Raw genomic sequence first — 13,581 nt, 5'->3', positions numbered from 1 at the left:
ATCGATCAACTTATGAACCTAGACTATTCTACCTCATTACATAGCAAAAAATAAAATAACAAAAATATTTAAATGAATACTAGATAATTCCACTAAGTTCAAATGATCTTTAAAATTGCAAGGGAACATCTTGATGTTATATTCCTGTCACAATAAAACAGTAAAATTTATTAATATAAATAAATCAAAAGTATATAATATGATAATTTCTTTGTTCTATCCTCCTATCTCTATGTTCAAAGTGACAGGAAAACAAGAAACCAACCGATTTATCTTCAATGCCATGAAAATATGCTGCTTCAGCTATATATTACGTCTTATTTTAATTTTATTTTGCCTTCGATTGGGAGCCAATAATACTTGGAAGAGAGCAATAAAAATAACACGAAAATTAATTGTTATATATTAAATTCATTTAAGTAAATAACATAACATTCTATTTATGGTATCAAACAACCACATTCGATGCGTCTCAAATGAGATAATGGTACGTGGAAGGAAATATATGTAACAAGGCTTCACTTGTTGCATAAAATTTACCAAAATAAATATTCGCAATTGTAATGTGATGTAATGATAGGTGCCATTAATAAAAATATATGATAGAATTGATTAGATGATAATCATTGAGCTGTAATAACTCGGTTATTGAAATATTGAATAACGAGAAATTAAATTGAGTTTGATTTTCAAATTAAGAGGAAGACATTCAAAATAATCTCTTATCAAACACATGATATGTAATATTTTTGGTATTTGAAGAACACATAAAATGCTTCAACATACATCTTAAAAACAATAGAAATAATTAAATGCAATAAATAAATAGACACCAATTTATTTATGGATATTTAGATATTAACAACTACTACGTCACCCATTTTTCTACATATAAAGGATCTATTAGAAGACTTGATTAATAAAATTTCTTGTACAAAATAATTTCAATTTATGACTTATTTATTGCTTAATTGAAACTCCTAGCATACTCGATTGTAGGCCGTAGCCTCACAATCTACATAATGTTTAATGTCTCTTATGTCAATAATATAAAACAAAATCTTTAATATCTTTGAATGAAGACCACTCATGTAAACTTTGAAAATCAACTCTCGTCTATATGTGTGAGTGTTTTGTGTGTGAGAAATTCTACAGTGCATGTATATATCAAATTATTCTCACACTTCACATTGCTTTCATTTTAGCTAATTTCTTCATATATGACATTGTAGATAACCCGGACACATGATATATGACTTACTATTTTTAATTTTCCCTAATAATGGTGAGCATAATGTCCTACTCGATTTGTCCCTACCTCGTGAATTAACTCACATTCAACCAAATAATACTTTATCAACCAAAATTCTTTGTATGTTCTTTCCCTAGTGATCACTTCAAAACATATTTTGAAATATGGTAATTGCTACAAATGTAAGTTTAATGGTACAAGTGCATAATAGATGTTAATTTTAATGAAGACATCTTTTTCCTTGATATACAAAAGAATGTTTACACTCACAAACGTGTTCTATGCGAATCTAAATTCTCCATTTTCTCTTGTTTGACAATGAATTTGGTCGTCCAGTTAAACTTGTCGGATCTTAGACAGTGTAATGTTGTTGTATGGTTTCAATGTCCAATCCCTTTAGCTTGACTACCGATTCGACGTGTCCCTTAAGAGTGTGAAGCTCCCTCAGCCTGCAATATGTTTTTTCATAGAAGTAAATGAATTCAGTAGGGTAACTGATGAAGAAAAAATATTTTAAATAAGAAAGTCCTAGAAAACATGGCCAAATTTAGTAGTCTTTCTATAAATCATATATGCATACCTTGCAACTTCAGCTCTTTTCTTGGCCTGCTCAGCAATCTCAGACAATTCGCGATAGTTTTTGTCGTTGAACAGCCCAGAAGTGTCAGTTGTGGTCGAGAGGCCGTGAAGAGTGCGTTGAGCCACTGCCCACTGTGCTTCTCTTTCACCCTTTCCATAATCTTTCTTGGTTGTGAATGCAGTCTAATTTGTTCAAGAAAAAAAAACATGAAATTGAATATTTGATAGCAGGTAAGCTTATTTATCTTGTATTTCTTGTTTGATACAGACATGATAATTTCATCATGTGCATACCTTGTTCTGGATCATGGAATCCCATGCCTTTCCACTCAATGCATATCGAATGATGAACTTGAGAATGTCAAGTGGGATGTAAGTAATAATGCTGTAGATCCAGATGACTCCTGCCCATCCCCATCCAATGCCTTGAATTCTCGCAAATTCCCATGATGCGTATACGGCAATAACTGTAGCCAACTGAAATCCAACAACTTATAGTTAGTTAAAACTTCTAAAATTTGAGTAGGAGAATGATCTGATCAACTGTGATTTCTAATGAAACTGAGGAATTTGGTTTCTTTGTAACCTACCAGTTGAGCTATCAGGAATGCACTCACGAGCAAGAGACCAGGGCGTTCAACAAATGACCAGCTTCGTGACCTTGTGACGAAGATGAGTGCCTGACTGATTATGCTCACTTGAAGGTACAGGGCGGCAGTGAGCTCATCTGGACTGTCCCTAATAGGTTTTACTTTAAAAATTTCCTACAAGCGATCAATTTTTTGTCAATAATCAAATTTTTATTTATTTTCCAAAGAGTCGATAAAAAAATGATGAAACTGGGACTTAAAGAGCTTACAGAGAAGAAATCCGTGTCCGTGGCGAGGTAGAAGAAGATAACAGTCATGATAGCCATATACGATCCAAGGACGACGCCTGTGGCGAAGATTTCCTTGAGCTTCCACGAGTCAGGCAATGGAGATGGCTTCACTCTGTCTTTTGAAATGGTCATGATGGTTCCGTCATTCAGGATTGCAATTATGAGAACCATGAATGGTGAGAAGTCAAACTTCCATATCAGAGCAATGAGCATGAATCCCACGACAATACGGATTGTAATGGAAACTGCGTAAATGGTGTAGTTCTTCATTCTCTGGAAGATGGCTCGGCTGGTCAGCACGGCACTAACTATCACGCTAAGTCCTGGCTCAGTCAAAACAATGTCCGATGCACCCCTGGCTGCATCAGTTGCATCTGCGACAGCAATACCAATGTCTGCTTTCTTCAGTGCTGGAGCGTCATTAACACCATCTCCAGTCATACCACAAATGTGCTTCCTTTCTTGCAGTTTCTTCACAATCTCGTATTTGTGTTCTGGAAAGACACCAGCAAAGCCATCGGCCTTTTCAATGAGCTCATCCACTGGGATTGAAGCAATGGACTCATCTTTGCTCTGGCCAAGAAGAGAAGATGATGGATACATGTTGGTTCCCATTCCAAGCCTACGACCAGTCTCTTTGCCTATGGCTAATTGATCACCGGTGATCATCTTGACATTGACACCTAGATCAAGAGCTTTTCTTATAGTCTCTGCACTGTCGTGTCTTGGAGGGTCAAACAACGGCAACAATCCAACAAACTCCCATGGTCCACCAGCACTCTCTTTGGTTTTCTCGGGGATAGTCTGTCAAGACAGCAAATTCACACTGTTTAGAATTCAAAAATTTTATTTTATAGCTATTCCTATGTATAATGATGTTTTATAACTTATTGAAAGCCATGCCATCACCTGTCGTGCAACCCCAAGAGAACGAAGTCCGCGGTTTGCAAAGTTGTCAATAATCTCATGGGCTTTCTTGCTTGCTTCTCCACTGAGTTCACAAAGTTCGATTATCTGTCAAATCATAGAAATAGAAAAGGTAAGCCCTAGAGTATGGAACAGATGGAGACCATTTATTAGCTACTACACAAATTGATATAGTCCTTACTTGCTCGGGAGCACCCTTGCTGCATCGATGCCAGTTTCCATCTGAGTCGTAGTACGTGATTGCAGTGCGCTTGTCGACTGGATTGAAGGGCAAGAAATGCACCTCTGTGAGTCCTGCTCTTGCCTAAAGTTCCAAATGAAGAGTTTTTTCAATTTTGAACGTAACAGTAAACAGATTCATTTCTGATATCAAGAGTACAACTCTAAAGAGCGAGGGCTAAATGATAATTATTCAAAACTCACCTCCTTTGGATCACCGAGCATGTTAACAATTGAAGCATCGAATGGCATCCTGGTTCTCAACCCTGGAAGCCCTGGCAGCCAACAAGACAACACTGTCCTTATCGAGATTCTTTGGGAAGACCTCGATTAAACTTTTATCAACTGTGAGCTTGTTTAGGGTGAGTGTTCCTGTCTTGTCACTGCATAGCACATCCATGCCAGCCATTTCCTCTATGGCAGTCATTCTCTTGGTGATGGCTCCCTGCTGCGACAGCCTGTGAGATCCAATGGCCATGGTTACGGACAGAACTGTTGGCATCGCAATTGGGATACCTCCAATGAGCAACACAAGAAGATTGTCAATTCCTTCCCTGTAATTCCTGCCTTGGATTGGGAACATTACTAGGATCTCAATCACCATTCCCACAGCAATGGAGCAGATGCAGAAGTTTCCAATAGCAGTCAGCACCTGTGTCATTTCAAATGAATTAGCAGCAGGGATAAAAGGAGAATCTTGATAACCCTTATTGGTTCAAGTCTTTATTACTAGCTTCAGTCTCAAACTAGTAAGCTTTTCATGTTTCATTCAAGAGATGACACATTTTCGAAGTGTCCTTTTTCATGTTTTATTCAAGAAATTATACCTTTTGGAAGTGTCCAACATTGTTGGTGCTGTCCACAAGATGAGCAGCTTTGCCAAAGAAGGTGTGGACACCGGTGGCGATCACAACAGCCTCAATCTCACCTTGCTTGCAGGTAGAACCAGAGTAGACTCCATCACCTGGGTGCTTGGTTACAGGAAGGGACTCACCAGTGAGGGCCGATTGATCGATCTTGAGAGGATCACCCTCCAAAAGACGAGCATCAGCAGGGATAATATCTCCCAACTTGACACTGATCAAATCTCCCGGAACCAAGATTGCAGCGTCTTGCTCAGACCAGGAACCATCCCTCAAAACCTTCGACAAATGAATCATACAATTAGCCATGTATTGAACAAACATCAAAATTGAATCCTTTTTCTCCTAATGAAATGCGAAGTATAGTACCTTGGTTTTGGGAGCTAGGCCAGCCATAAGGGCAGCAGCTGCATTTCCTGCATTGTTCTCTTCGATGAAACTAATGGTCGAATTGATAATGAGCAGCACGATGATACCGACAAAGTCTTGCCAATCTGGAGGCTTGCCCTACATTTATTAATAAAACTGAGTTTATGCACGGATATTTCCAATTATATGAAGAAAATTTAGTGGCCTAAAAACAAATTTACCCCTCCGTTTGCCAAAACAATGGCCATAATGGCAGCAGACTCCATGACCCATGAGAGAGGATTCCACATAAATCCCAAGAATTTAAGGAACTTGCTCTCTTTTTTCTCCTCAAGTTTGTTGGGACCAAAAATTTCGAGCCTTTTCTGCCCTTCTTCTGATGTCAAACCTTCTCTTGAACATTTCAGCTGTGTAAACACTTCCTCCACGGGTATATTCTCCTGTGTGAATAACAAGAAAATACCATCATTCACCTCCTCTTTCTTGAATCCAAAAACATGCTTGATCAAGAAACATACAATAGATGTAGGTGTGGAAACGAGTCGGATGATTTATTGAATCGAGTATATATTATAAGAGCATGCATTGTATTATGAAGAGAAGATTGAATCAGAACTTGAATATCAAATGAACTTCATTATTATTATTATTATTTTTGTGAATAACTTCATTAATTATCATGATGTTTAACTGATACAAAACTTGATAGTTTGATAGCAGTAAAACACAAGCTTTTGGAACGATAATGTAAAAGCTCAAATTTAGCTCGAATCCAACAACTCACGAGCCTGTGGGATGAAAAACGATACTTACAAGGTCAACAGTCTCATTCTTGATCTCTTCTAGTGAAATATCCGAGGCCATGATCTTTCTTTCTTTTTTTCTTCAGTAAAAGAGGAAAACAATCAACGAAAATTCAAAATAGACAAGGAAGAAAGATTGAGAACCCAAATATCTCTCAATCTCCCTCCCTCTTACTCTCACTTTTCTTCCACACACCAATCAACTTTCCTTAGGCCTCCATGCAATCATGAGCACACAATGAGGAAGGAGAAGCCTTGGCTATTTAGAGGCCTTTCCTCTTTATATTTAGCCAATTATCGTGGACCTTAAGCTCTCTAAAATGGTGGAGGATCACACATTTCCAACTTCTTGTTTTGGGAAAAAAAATTTGAACCTTAAAACTTTCGTGTAATATACCTAAAGGCTTTTGAGTTTCGGCCTTCAAATTTGGAGAGCCACTCGTGGAGTTTGGTCATATGAACTTGAGTGGACTCAAATATTTTAGATGAGAATGTTAAAAAAATGCCTAAAGAGGGTATATAAATGAACAAGTAAACTGGACAAAAAAAATTGAAATTAACGTTTTTTTAATGGCAAAAACTTGTGTGAGAAGGTCTTACGAGTTGTATTTTGTGAGACAGATATCTTATTTAGGTCATTCATGAAAAAAATATTATTTTTTATTGTGAATATAGGTAGGGTTGACCTGTCTCATAGATAAAAATTCGTGAGACCGTCTCACAAGAGACCTACTATTTTTTAATGTAATTGATAAGGTAACGTAATAAGCAATGAAAATTGGAGAAATTTCTGCTCTATGACCAAGAATTGGACTTATAGCAAGCACGTGAAGAATGACATGAAAACAATTTATAATGTTACGATATCACATGGTTATATTGTATATTAGATTGTTCTACAAATTATAATACGACTATAGAGTGTATATATGCATATGTGATATTTACATGGGACCGATATTTGTGTGATTAATGGAATCAATAAATTTTTATGTTCTCGATTTGAAATGAAAGATCGATGAATAGATTTTGTTATACTTGGTGTTTCATTCATGGGACGATGAAAAATGTGTAATATTTATATATGGATAACATAATGAATTATAACTCTGAACATTTTTATAATTTGAATCAGTAATCAGATGAAAAAATGATGTCAAATCATTTAATGTCTTATTATTTTGATATAACGGTGTCTATATAATTTATCACGGAAGAATATGATAAAATTAAATAAATCTAGAAGTGATATTGAATTTTTTTTTTTTTTTGGATTCATATTTTTCCCAATTAAAGTAAAAGTCTATTTATATTTATGCTCCCAAAATTCCATAAATTAAGTATGTTGGAAATAGAGATGATGTCATTGACAATGGGAAATGTTAGGGATGAATTTTGTAAATTTTAGGACCCACTCCAGCGTAAAAATTGGAATTACACCCAGCCTCATTTTTAGACTACTCTCCTAAAATCTTCAATCTGAATTAAACCGGTAAACTTGTTAAATAGTAAAAATATTTTAATTCTAGCAAAATATACACGAATATGTCTATTGTAAAACGATCTCACTTATTTTTATCTGTGAGACGGGTCAACCCTACCGATATTCACAATAAAAAGTAATATTCTTAGCATAAAAAGTAAGATTTTTTCATGGATGACCCAAATAAGAGATCCAACTCACAAAATACGACCTGTGAGACCGTCTCACACAAGTTTTTGCCAATTAACACACACCTCAAATTTATATCCAAATAATAACATTTTAATAATAATTTAGAAACAGACTATGATAATATTGTGAGTTAATTTTGGACATTTAAATGGTTAGAATTTTGGAAAAACTTATATAATTATAATATACAATATAAACATGTTTTAATACATATGCACGACGAGTTCATTAAAATCCATTCTTTTTTTCGTACCCAATTTTAGACTTGTTCGATTGATTTAAATTCATATCAAACATACGAGTTTAATATGAGATATATTTTATAACGAATTTAATACGAGATTAAGTTTAAAATCAAAACTATCTGTCAATAGTTTCTCCATGGGTCAATTTAGACATTAGATACAGACCTGCCTTAGTTAAAAAAATCGAGCAAGGAAATTTAAATTCTTTTTTGGAAAAAATAGAAATAATTTAGTGTGAGAGAATAGTACAGAATATTCACCCATAGCTCATCCCAATCCACAGTCCACACACCCAAAGCCACGAGTCTTCTGGTATTTTCTTGTTGAGCAATTATTGTGATCTTCGTCGGAAATGGGGAGAAAATTCATCGTCGGAGGCAACTGGAAATGCGTAAGTTTCCGAATCTGATTCTACTATTTCAATCCTCGACTTTAGCCACCTTGGTAACTGATCCGCTGGTCCTTCCACCGTTGTTTCAGATTTAACGTTAACCGTGTTGAATGACGGATCTTCGAGATCCGAAATTGAATAATTTGTGTATGATTTCTATTAGTTGTTTATCCAGATATTTAAGTTTTACTGGTGTATTTTTCGATCTTTTTTTGTAGAAGGAAATCTGTTATATTATAGCTGATTGATGGTATCCATGAAATAATTGATGAGTGTATATGTCTATGTGTGAGCATGTTCATGCGGTATAATCGTAGATTCGATCGAGAAACTTGTATTTTTTCTTGGAAAAACTACATATACAGTTTATTTATATATTCTTTACATGTGAGGCTTGCAATTGGTGAGTCGTCTCAAATGGCTTAGCCCTTCTGTATATGTACATGTTTGCGTGCTAAATTTAGGAAATGATAATGTTATTTAAAGAGTGAAATTCTGTGTAGAATGGAACTGCCGAAGAAGTGAAGAAGATTGTTTCAACGCTAAATGCTGCTGAAGTGCCACCTGAAGATGTCGTGGGTCAGTACATGTGCATAGTTACTCTTTCTTTAACCGTACTTCATGGAGGCTAGCAGTTGGCTATCTGATGGAATTTGTTCAGGATGGAGAAGAAATTAAATGAAAGCTTAAGTAAAAGCAATCTTTGACATGAACTTGCATGAGTATTCTGATTCTTTTCTTTTTAACTGGTACGAAGAACAAAGACAGTGAGGGAGCTGTGTTCCCTACATTCTACTCAGTTTAACATTGAGTATTCAAGCTCCGTACATTGCATGTTTATCTCTAAAAGCAAGATATTAATATTTTTCTGTTGAGAAATTTATATACGACGAAGACCAAGAATAATGTTCTGTTGTGCCCTTGAACAACCGAAAGTATCCATTCTTGATTTTGGAAACAGTTTCCTGTATTTGAGCTTGGGTCAGTCGTATTTGAATTTAAAATTGTTTCGTGGAACTATTCCTAGAGATTGAAAACTACAAATGATTAATTTAAACCTTTTTGGTCTTTTAACATAAGCACTTTCTGTGATGCAAATTAGATTTCCGTGTCATTAATTGATTTGATTGCTCGAGTTACGTGATGTTTTTGCCTTACAGAGGTGGTTGTCAGCCCTCCATTTGTTTTTCTTCCTATCGTAAAAAGTCTCCTGCGACCTGATTTTTATGTCGCTGCTCAGAACTGTTGGGTTAAGAAAGGTGGTGCTTACACTGGTGAGGTTAGGTATGTCTTCTTGAACACGTTTCCTTGATTTTTATTGTCGAGTGTCTGCAAGATCGATGGGTTTAGGCGTTGCACATAGGTATTAGAAGCCATCCACACCTAGGCTCATGGTGCAGCGATTCCTATGCAAAGCATGCGCCATGGCCCATGGCAGTGAAGCACATGCCTATATGCAGCTTAAAGGCTGAATTCAAGAGTTATAAATACACGATTAAATAATTGTTATGGTAATTGGTTTTTTGTTTGAAACCAATGAATCATTTGTATTTTTCAATAGTTTTTAAAGTACATTTGGATGATATGTGGCCAAATTTATTTAATATATCTAAATTTAAGAACATAAATTTAAGAACATTATTCTTTAGTAAGCCTTCCTTTAGTAACTTGCATGCATCGCGCTCACCTTGTGCTTTGGCTTCAGATCACTCGCAGCCTTGTATTTTAAATAATATAGCTTAGAAAGTTTTGGTTTATGTATTTTCTTTACCATGGTTGATATTTAAATAAATTTTCCTAGTAAATAATATATTTACACAGTACTTCCATTGTTTATTTCTACCAATTTATTCAATTTTAATTTTGGACATTCATTATTTCCCACTCAGAATGTAAAATAGCATTTTAATGAATCTACTTTAACCTTGGTTAATAAATTATGTGTTCTTTTGTCTAGTGCTGAGATGCTTGTCAATCTGAACATACCGTGGGTAATTCTTGGTCACTCTGAAAGGAGAGCTTTGTTAGCAGAATCGAACGAGGTAATTCATCCCAGTGATTTTTAATAATGAAAATTAAATTATATATTTGTATTGGATCTTACTCTGTTTCTACTTAAAATTTATGTGCTTTTGTGCTGCCTTCTCATTTCAGTTTGTTGGAAGTAAAGTTGCATATGCACTTAGTCAAGGTTTGAAGGTAATTGCTTGTGTTGGCGAGACTCTTGAACAGAGAGAATCAGGATCAACTCTTGATGTTGTTGCTGCACAGACGAAGGCTATTGCAGGTACTTGAATCATCTCAAAAAGCTGTTCCATGATTTCTCTTATTTTAAACTTAGTTAAAATTCGTTTTTCGTAATTAACTATCTTGAACTATATATATATATATATCTAATATCCTAGTTTTAGTTGCTATAAAGAACTGTCTTTGATCTCTCAATGTTATAACTTGTCGACAATATTTTTTCCTGCAACTTCAATTTCCTGCCTTTCTACTATGCTTCGAAGGTGCATAAATCTTCAGTTATTGGGATTTTTTTTTGCCATTTTCTCGTTGGTAAAATATGAAACTAGTTATAAGGCATCTCTTTATGAATTCGAGGAAATGAAGTGAAAAGTTTGAACTATAATCTCTGAAACTTCATGTTTAAATGTTGCTGTACATTCTCTTTTGTTTCAACACATGTTTCCTGTGTAACTGAGAGACTTGGGTTGCCTAGTGTATGTTTCTGTAATGTTCACTCCTCCTCCTCACTTGTTACTAGATTACCAACATTGGATTAATTTTTTTCAAAAGCTCTTGGGACATAGCTAATCGAGCTCTGAACACTGGTAAATGTACAACTGATGCACTTCCATCTTTGTTTGGGTTGTTTTACTCTCCTTTTAACTTTATACTGTACTTACCTTGTTATCGACGGGAAAGTGCTTCTCTTGGGTGCTTCGCGTAAATGTTTGTGAATTGTCAGCTCACTTGTCCATTGTTGCAGTTTTCATGTTCTTTTCATTTAATTGTTTAGAAGGATTTCCTGAGTTTTTTCTTCCAAAAAGCTTTGCACTCTAAATCTGAAGGTTAGTTACGTGAAAAATTTATTGTGTAGTTGGAGCACTTGGTCAGTTTGACTGGGAAGACTTTTCTGATCATTGTATCATGTTTCATATAGTTTAATGGTCCTCTCGACCTATATAGGGAATTATTCTTTTTCCCCCCCAAATCATATAGGGAATGATTCTCATCCTTCTGCTGTAAACATGTTTCTTCACCCCTAAAATGAGAACAGAAGTCCTTGTATTTTTTTAAAAAAGTGAATGATATCTTGTAAATTGAGCTGGGAAATAACAACATGCGTCGACTGATGAGTCTGTCATGGAAATTGTGCATCTTGTTCAGGATTCGGAATAGTGTTTGTTTGCCTTTTTTGACTTGATTCACAACATAAATTCATTTTGATTTCGTGTACAGAACAAATAACTGATTGGACTAATGTCGTCTTGGCTTATGAGCCTGTTTGGGCTATTGGAACTGGGAAGGTTGCCACTCCTGACCAGGCTCAGGAAGTATGTTGGCTTCAGCAATTCCATATTCACATGATACGTACACACGATTATTGCAAAAATCATTTAAAAATGAACTCAGTGGATTATTTCTGGGTTGAAGTTCACATTATTGGTTCTGGTATACTCCTTAAACTTGAAAACAGTGAGCTCAATTTGTGGAATGTATGTACAGGTACATTGTGAATTGAGGAAATGCCTTCAAGCAAATGTTAGCTCTGAAGTTGCAGCCTCAACCAGGATCATGTATGGAGGTAGCGCCCAATGTCTAACCAAATTATGGAACAACAATTGCATGCAAAATTTAGAAATGTGGCTCTATTTGCTTATAATAGAACTATCTTAACAAATCCATGACACATGACATCCATACACTCTCTTTTTGCGAGATAAGACTAGTGTTGCAACCACAACATTTATGTTTTCTTCCTTCACTCGAACATAGTTCTTGTACGACAAACTCAATCCAAACAACCTGATGCTCATTTTGCAAATGATGTGCTTCCAAATTCTACTGAATTGCAGGTTCTGTTAATGGTGGCAACTGCAAGGAATTGGCTGCGAAACCTGATGTTGATGGTTTTCTAGTTGGTGGCGCTTCACTTAAGGTATATTACGACCCTTTCTTCCTCTTCTACTCTGGTAATACTAAGAAAACGATAATTTTTAATAATACAATGGAAGTTAAAATCATATTCCTCGTTTCCCACGTGTAGCCGGAGTTCATCGACATCATCAAGTCTGCTGAGGTGAAGAAAGCTGGTTAATTGTAGTTATCCAGTCTTTGATGATTATTTTTTGAACATTTTGGTTGAGTATAAGCAACTACTGTGTGGTTATTCTACTGGTCTAATTATGACTTTGAACTTTTGGCCGCTTGTTGAAGACAACAGCCTTTAGGGTAATGAATAAATCGAAACAAATCCTTTCTTCTGTTGAAGGAACGATTATGTTTTCTGTTAGTGATTTGATATATTTGGTTAGTTGGAAAATATATTTGCTATTGCTCTGTGCGGGTGTGTAAGTATACTTGAAATTCGACACGTCTCGTCATTATGGTAGTGTTTGCAAAAGTTTATTTCAAGTATTTACAGACTTATAGCCAGTGAAATGTTTGTAAATTGTACGTTGAAATTGAAAGCACTTAAATAGGTTTTACATACATTACCTACATTTTTCCTTATTTGCCTTTTATCAGTGTGTTCTTATATTAGCTCATATTTGGTTCTCTTGTGATTATGAAATTTAAAATATTTCACAATATATAAACAATTGTGTAATTATTACACAATGAAAATATGACATTATTGGAAGGCTACATGATAAACACTACGATTATCCTCTTGTTAAAAATTAAGCAAGTCCAATTAGATTCTTGAGAAAATAGGGCTGGATTACAAATAATATACTGATCTTTTTTTCTTTTGAAAAACAATCCTTCCTTGACTAAATTTTTTATTAAGAATTAGGCAAGTCCATGTGATATATATATATATATATATTTGGTTTTTAATAGGGCTCCTGAATATTCCTGCTTTACTTTTTCCCTGATTCCCTGTGTAGCCAGCCCATTTAACCCGATGTTCCTAAGTCCTAAGTTGCATATATATAGAAGATAATTTTGAAGAACAATAAGGAAAAAAATTGCTTTGAACTTGTTTATTATATTAACTTTTGTCTGGGGTTTTAGGTTTCTAATTGAAATCATAAACAAAAAAATGTTTTTATTTTTTCATTTTATCAGTTTCTATGACAAATTTTACTTTTCTACGAAATTACTGCCTGTCGACCGTTTCTCAAAAAATATGATACAGAAACTAA

The 13,581-nt window shown here is 35.1% G+C and overlaps 1 protein-coding gene and 1 pseudogene across 1 annotated transcript; one reads left to right on the top strand and one right to left on the bottom strand.

Annotated features, from left to right (window-relative positions):
* Positions 1 to 1,366: 1,366 nt before the first annotated feature.
* LOC142505795 (ATPase 8, plasma membrane-type-like) lies at positions 1,367 to 6,159 on the bottom strand (annotated as a pseudogene).
* Positions 6,160 to 8,034: 1,875 nt separating this feature from the next.
* On the top strand, positions 8,035 to 12,768 carry LOC142505381 (triosephosphate isomerase, cytosolic-like). Its single transcript, XM_075618348.1, has 9 exons — positions 8,035 to 8,203; positions 8,707 to 8,782; positions 9,364 to 9,487; positions 10,161 to 10,245; positions 10,358 to 10,490; positions 11,669 to 11,763; positions 11,936 to 12,014; positions 12,286 to 12,368; positions 12,477 to 12,768. The coding sequence occupies exons 1-9, from the start codon at positions 8,165 to 8,167 to the stop codon at positions 12,525 to 12,527; spliced, it is 765 nt and encodes a 254-aa protein (XP_075474463.1). The 5' UTR covers positions 8,035 to 8,164; the 3' UTR covers positions 12,528 to 12,768.
* The last annotated feature ends 813 nt before the right edge of the window (positions 12,769 to 13,581 follow it).

The sequence above is a fragment of the Primulina tabacum genome, chromosome 10 (assembly GCF_025594145.1).
Source record: "Primulina tabacum isolate GXHZ01 chromosome 10, ASM2559414v2, whole genome shotgun sequence".
In the NCBI taxonomy this organism is placed as follows: domain Eukaryota; kingdom Viridiplantae; phylum Streptophyta; class Magnoliopsida; order Lamiales; family Gesneriaceae; genus Primulina; species Primulina tabacum.
The sequence above is the reverse complement of the archived record's forward strand: the minus strand, read 5'-3'. Positions and strand labels throughout refer to the sequence as shown.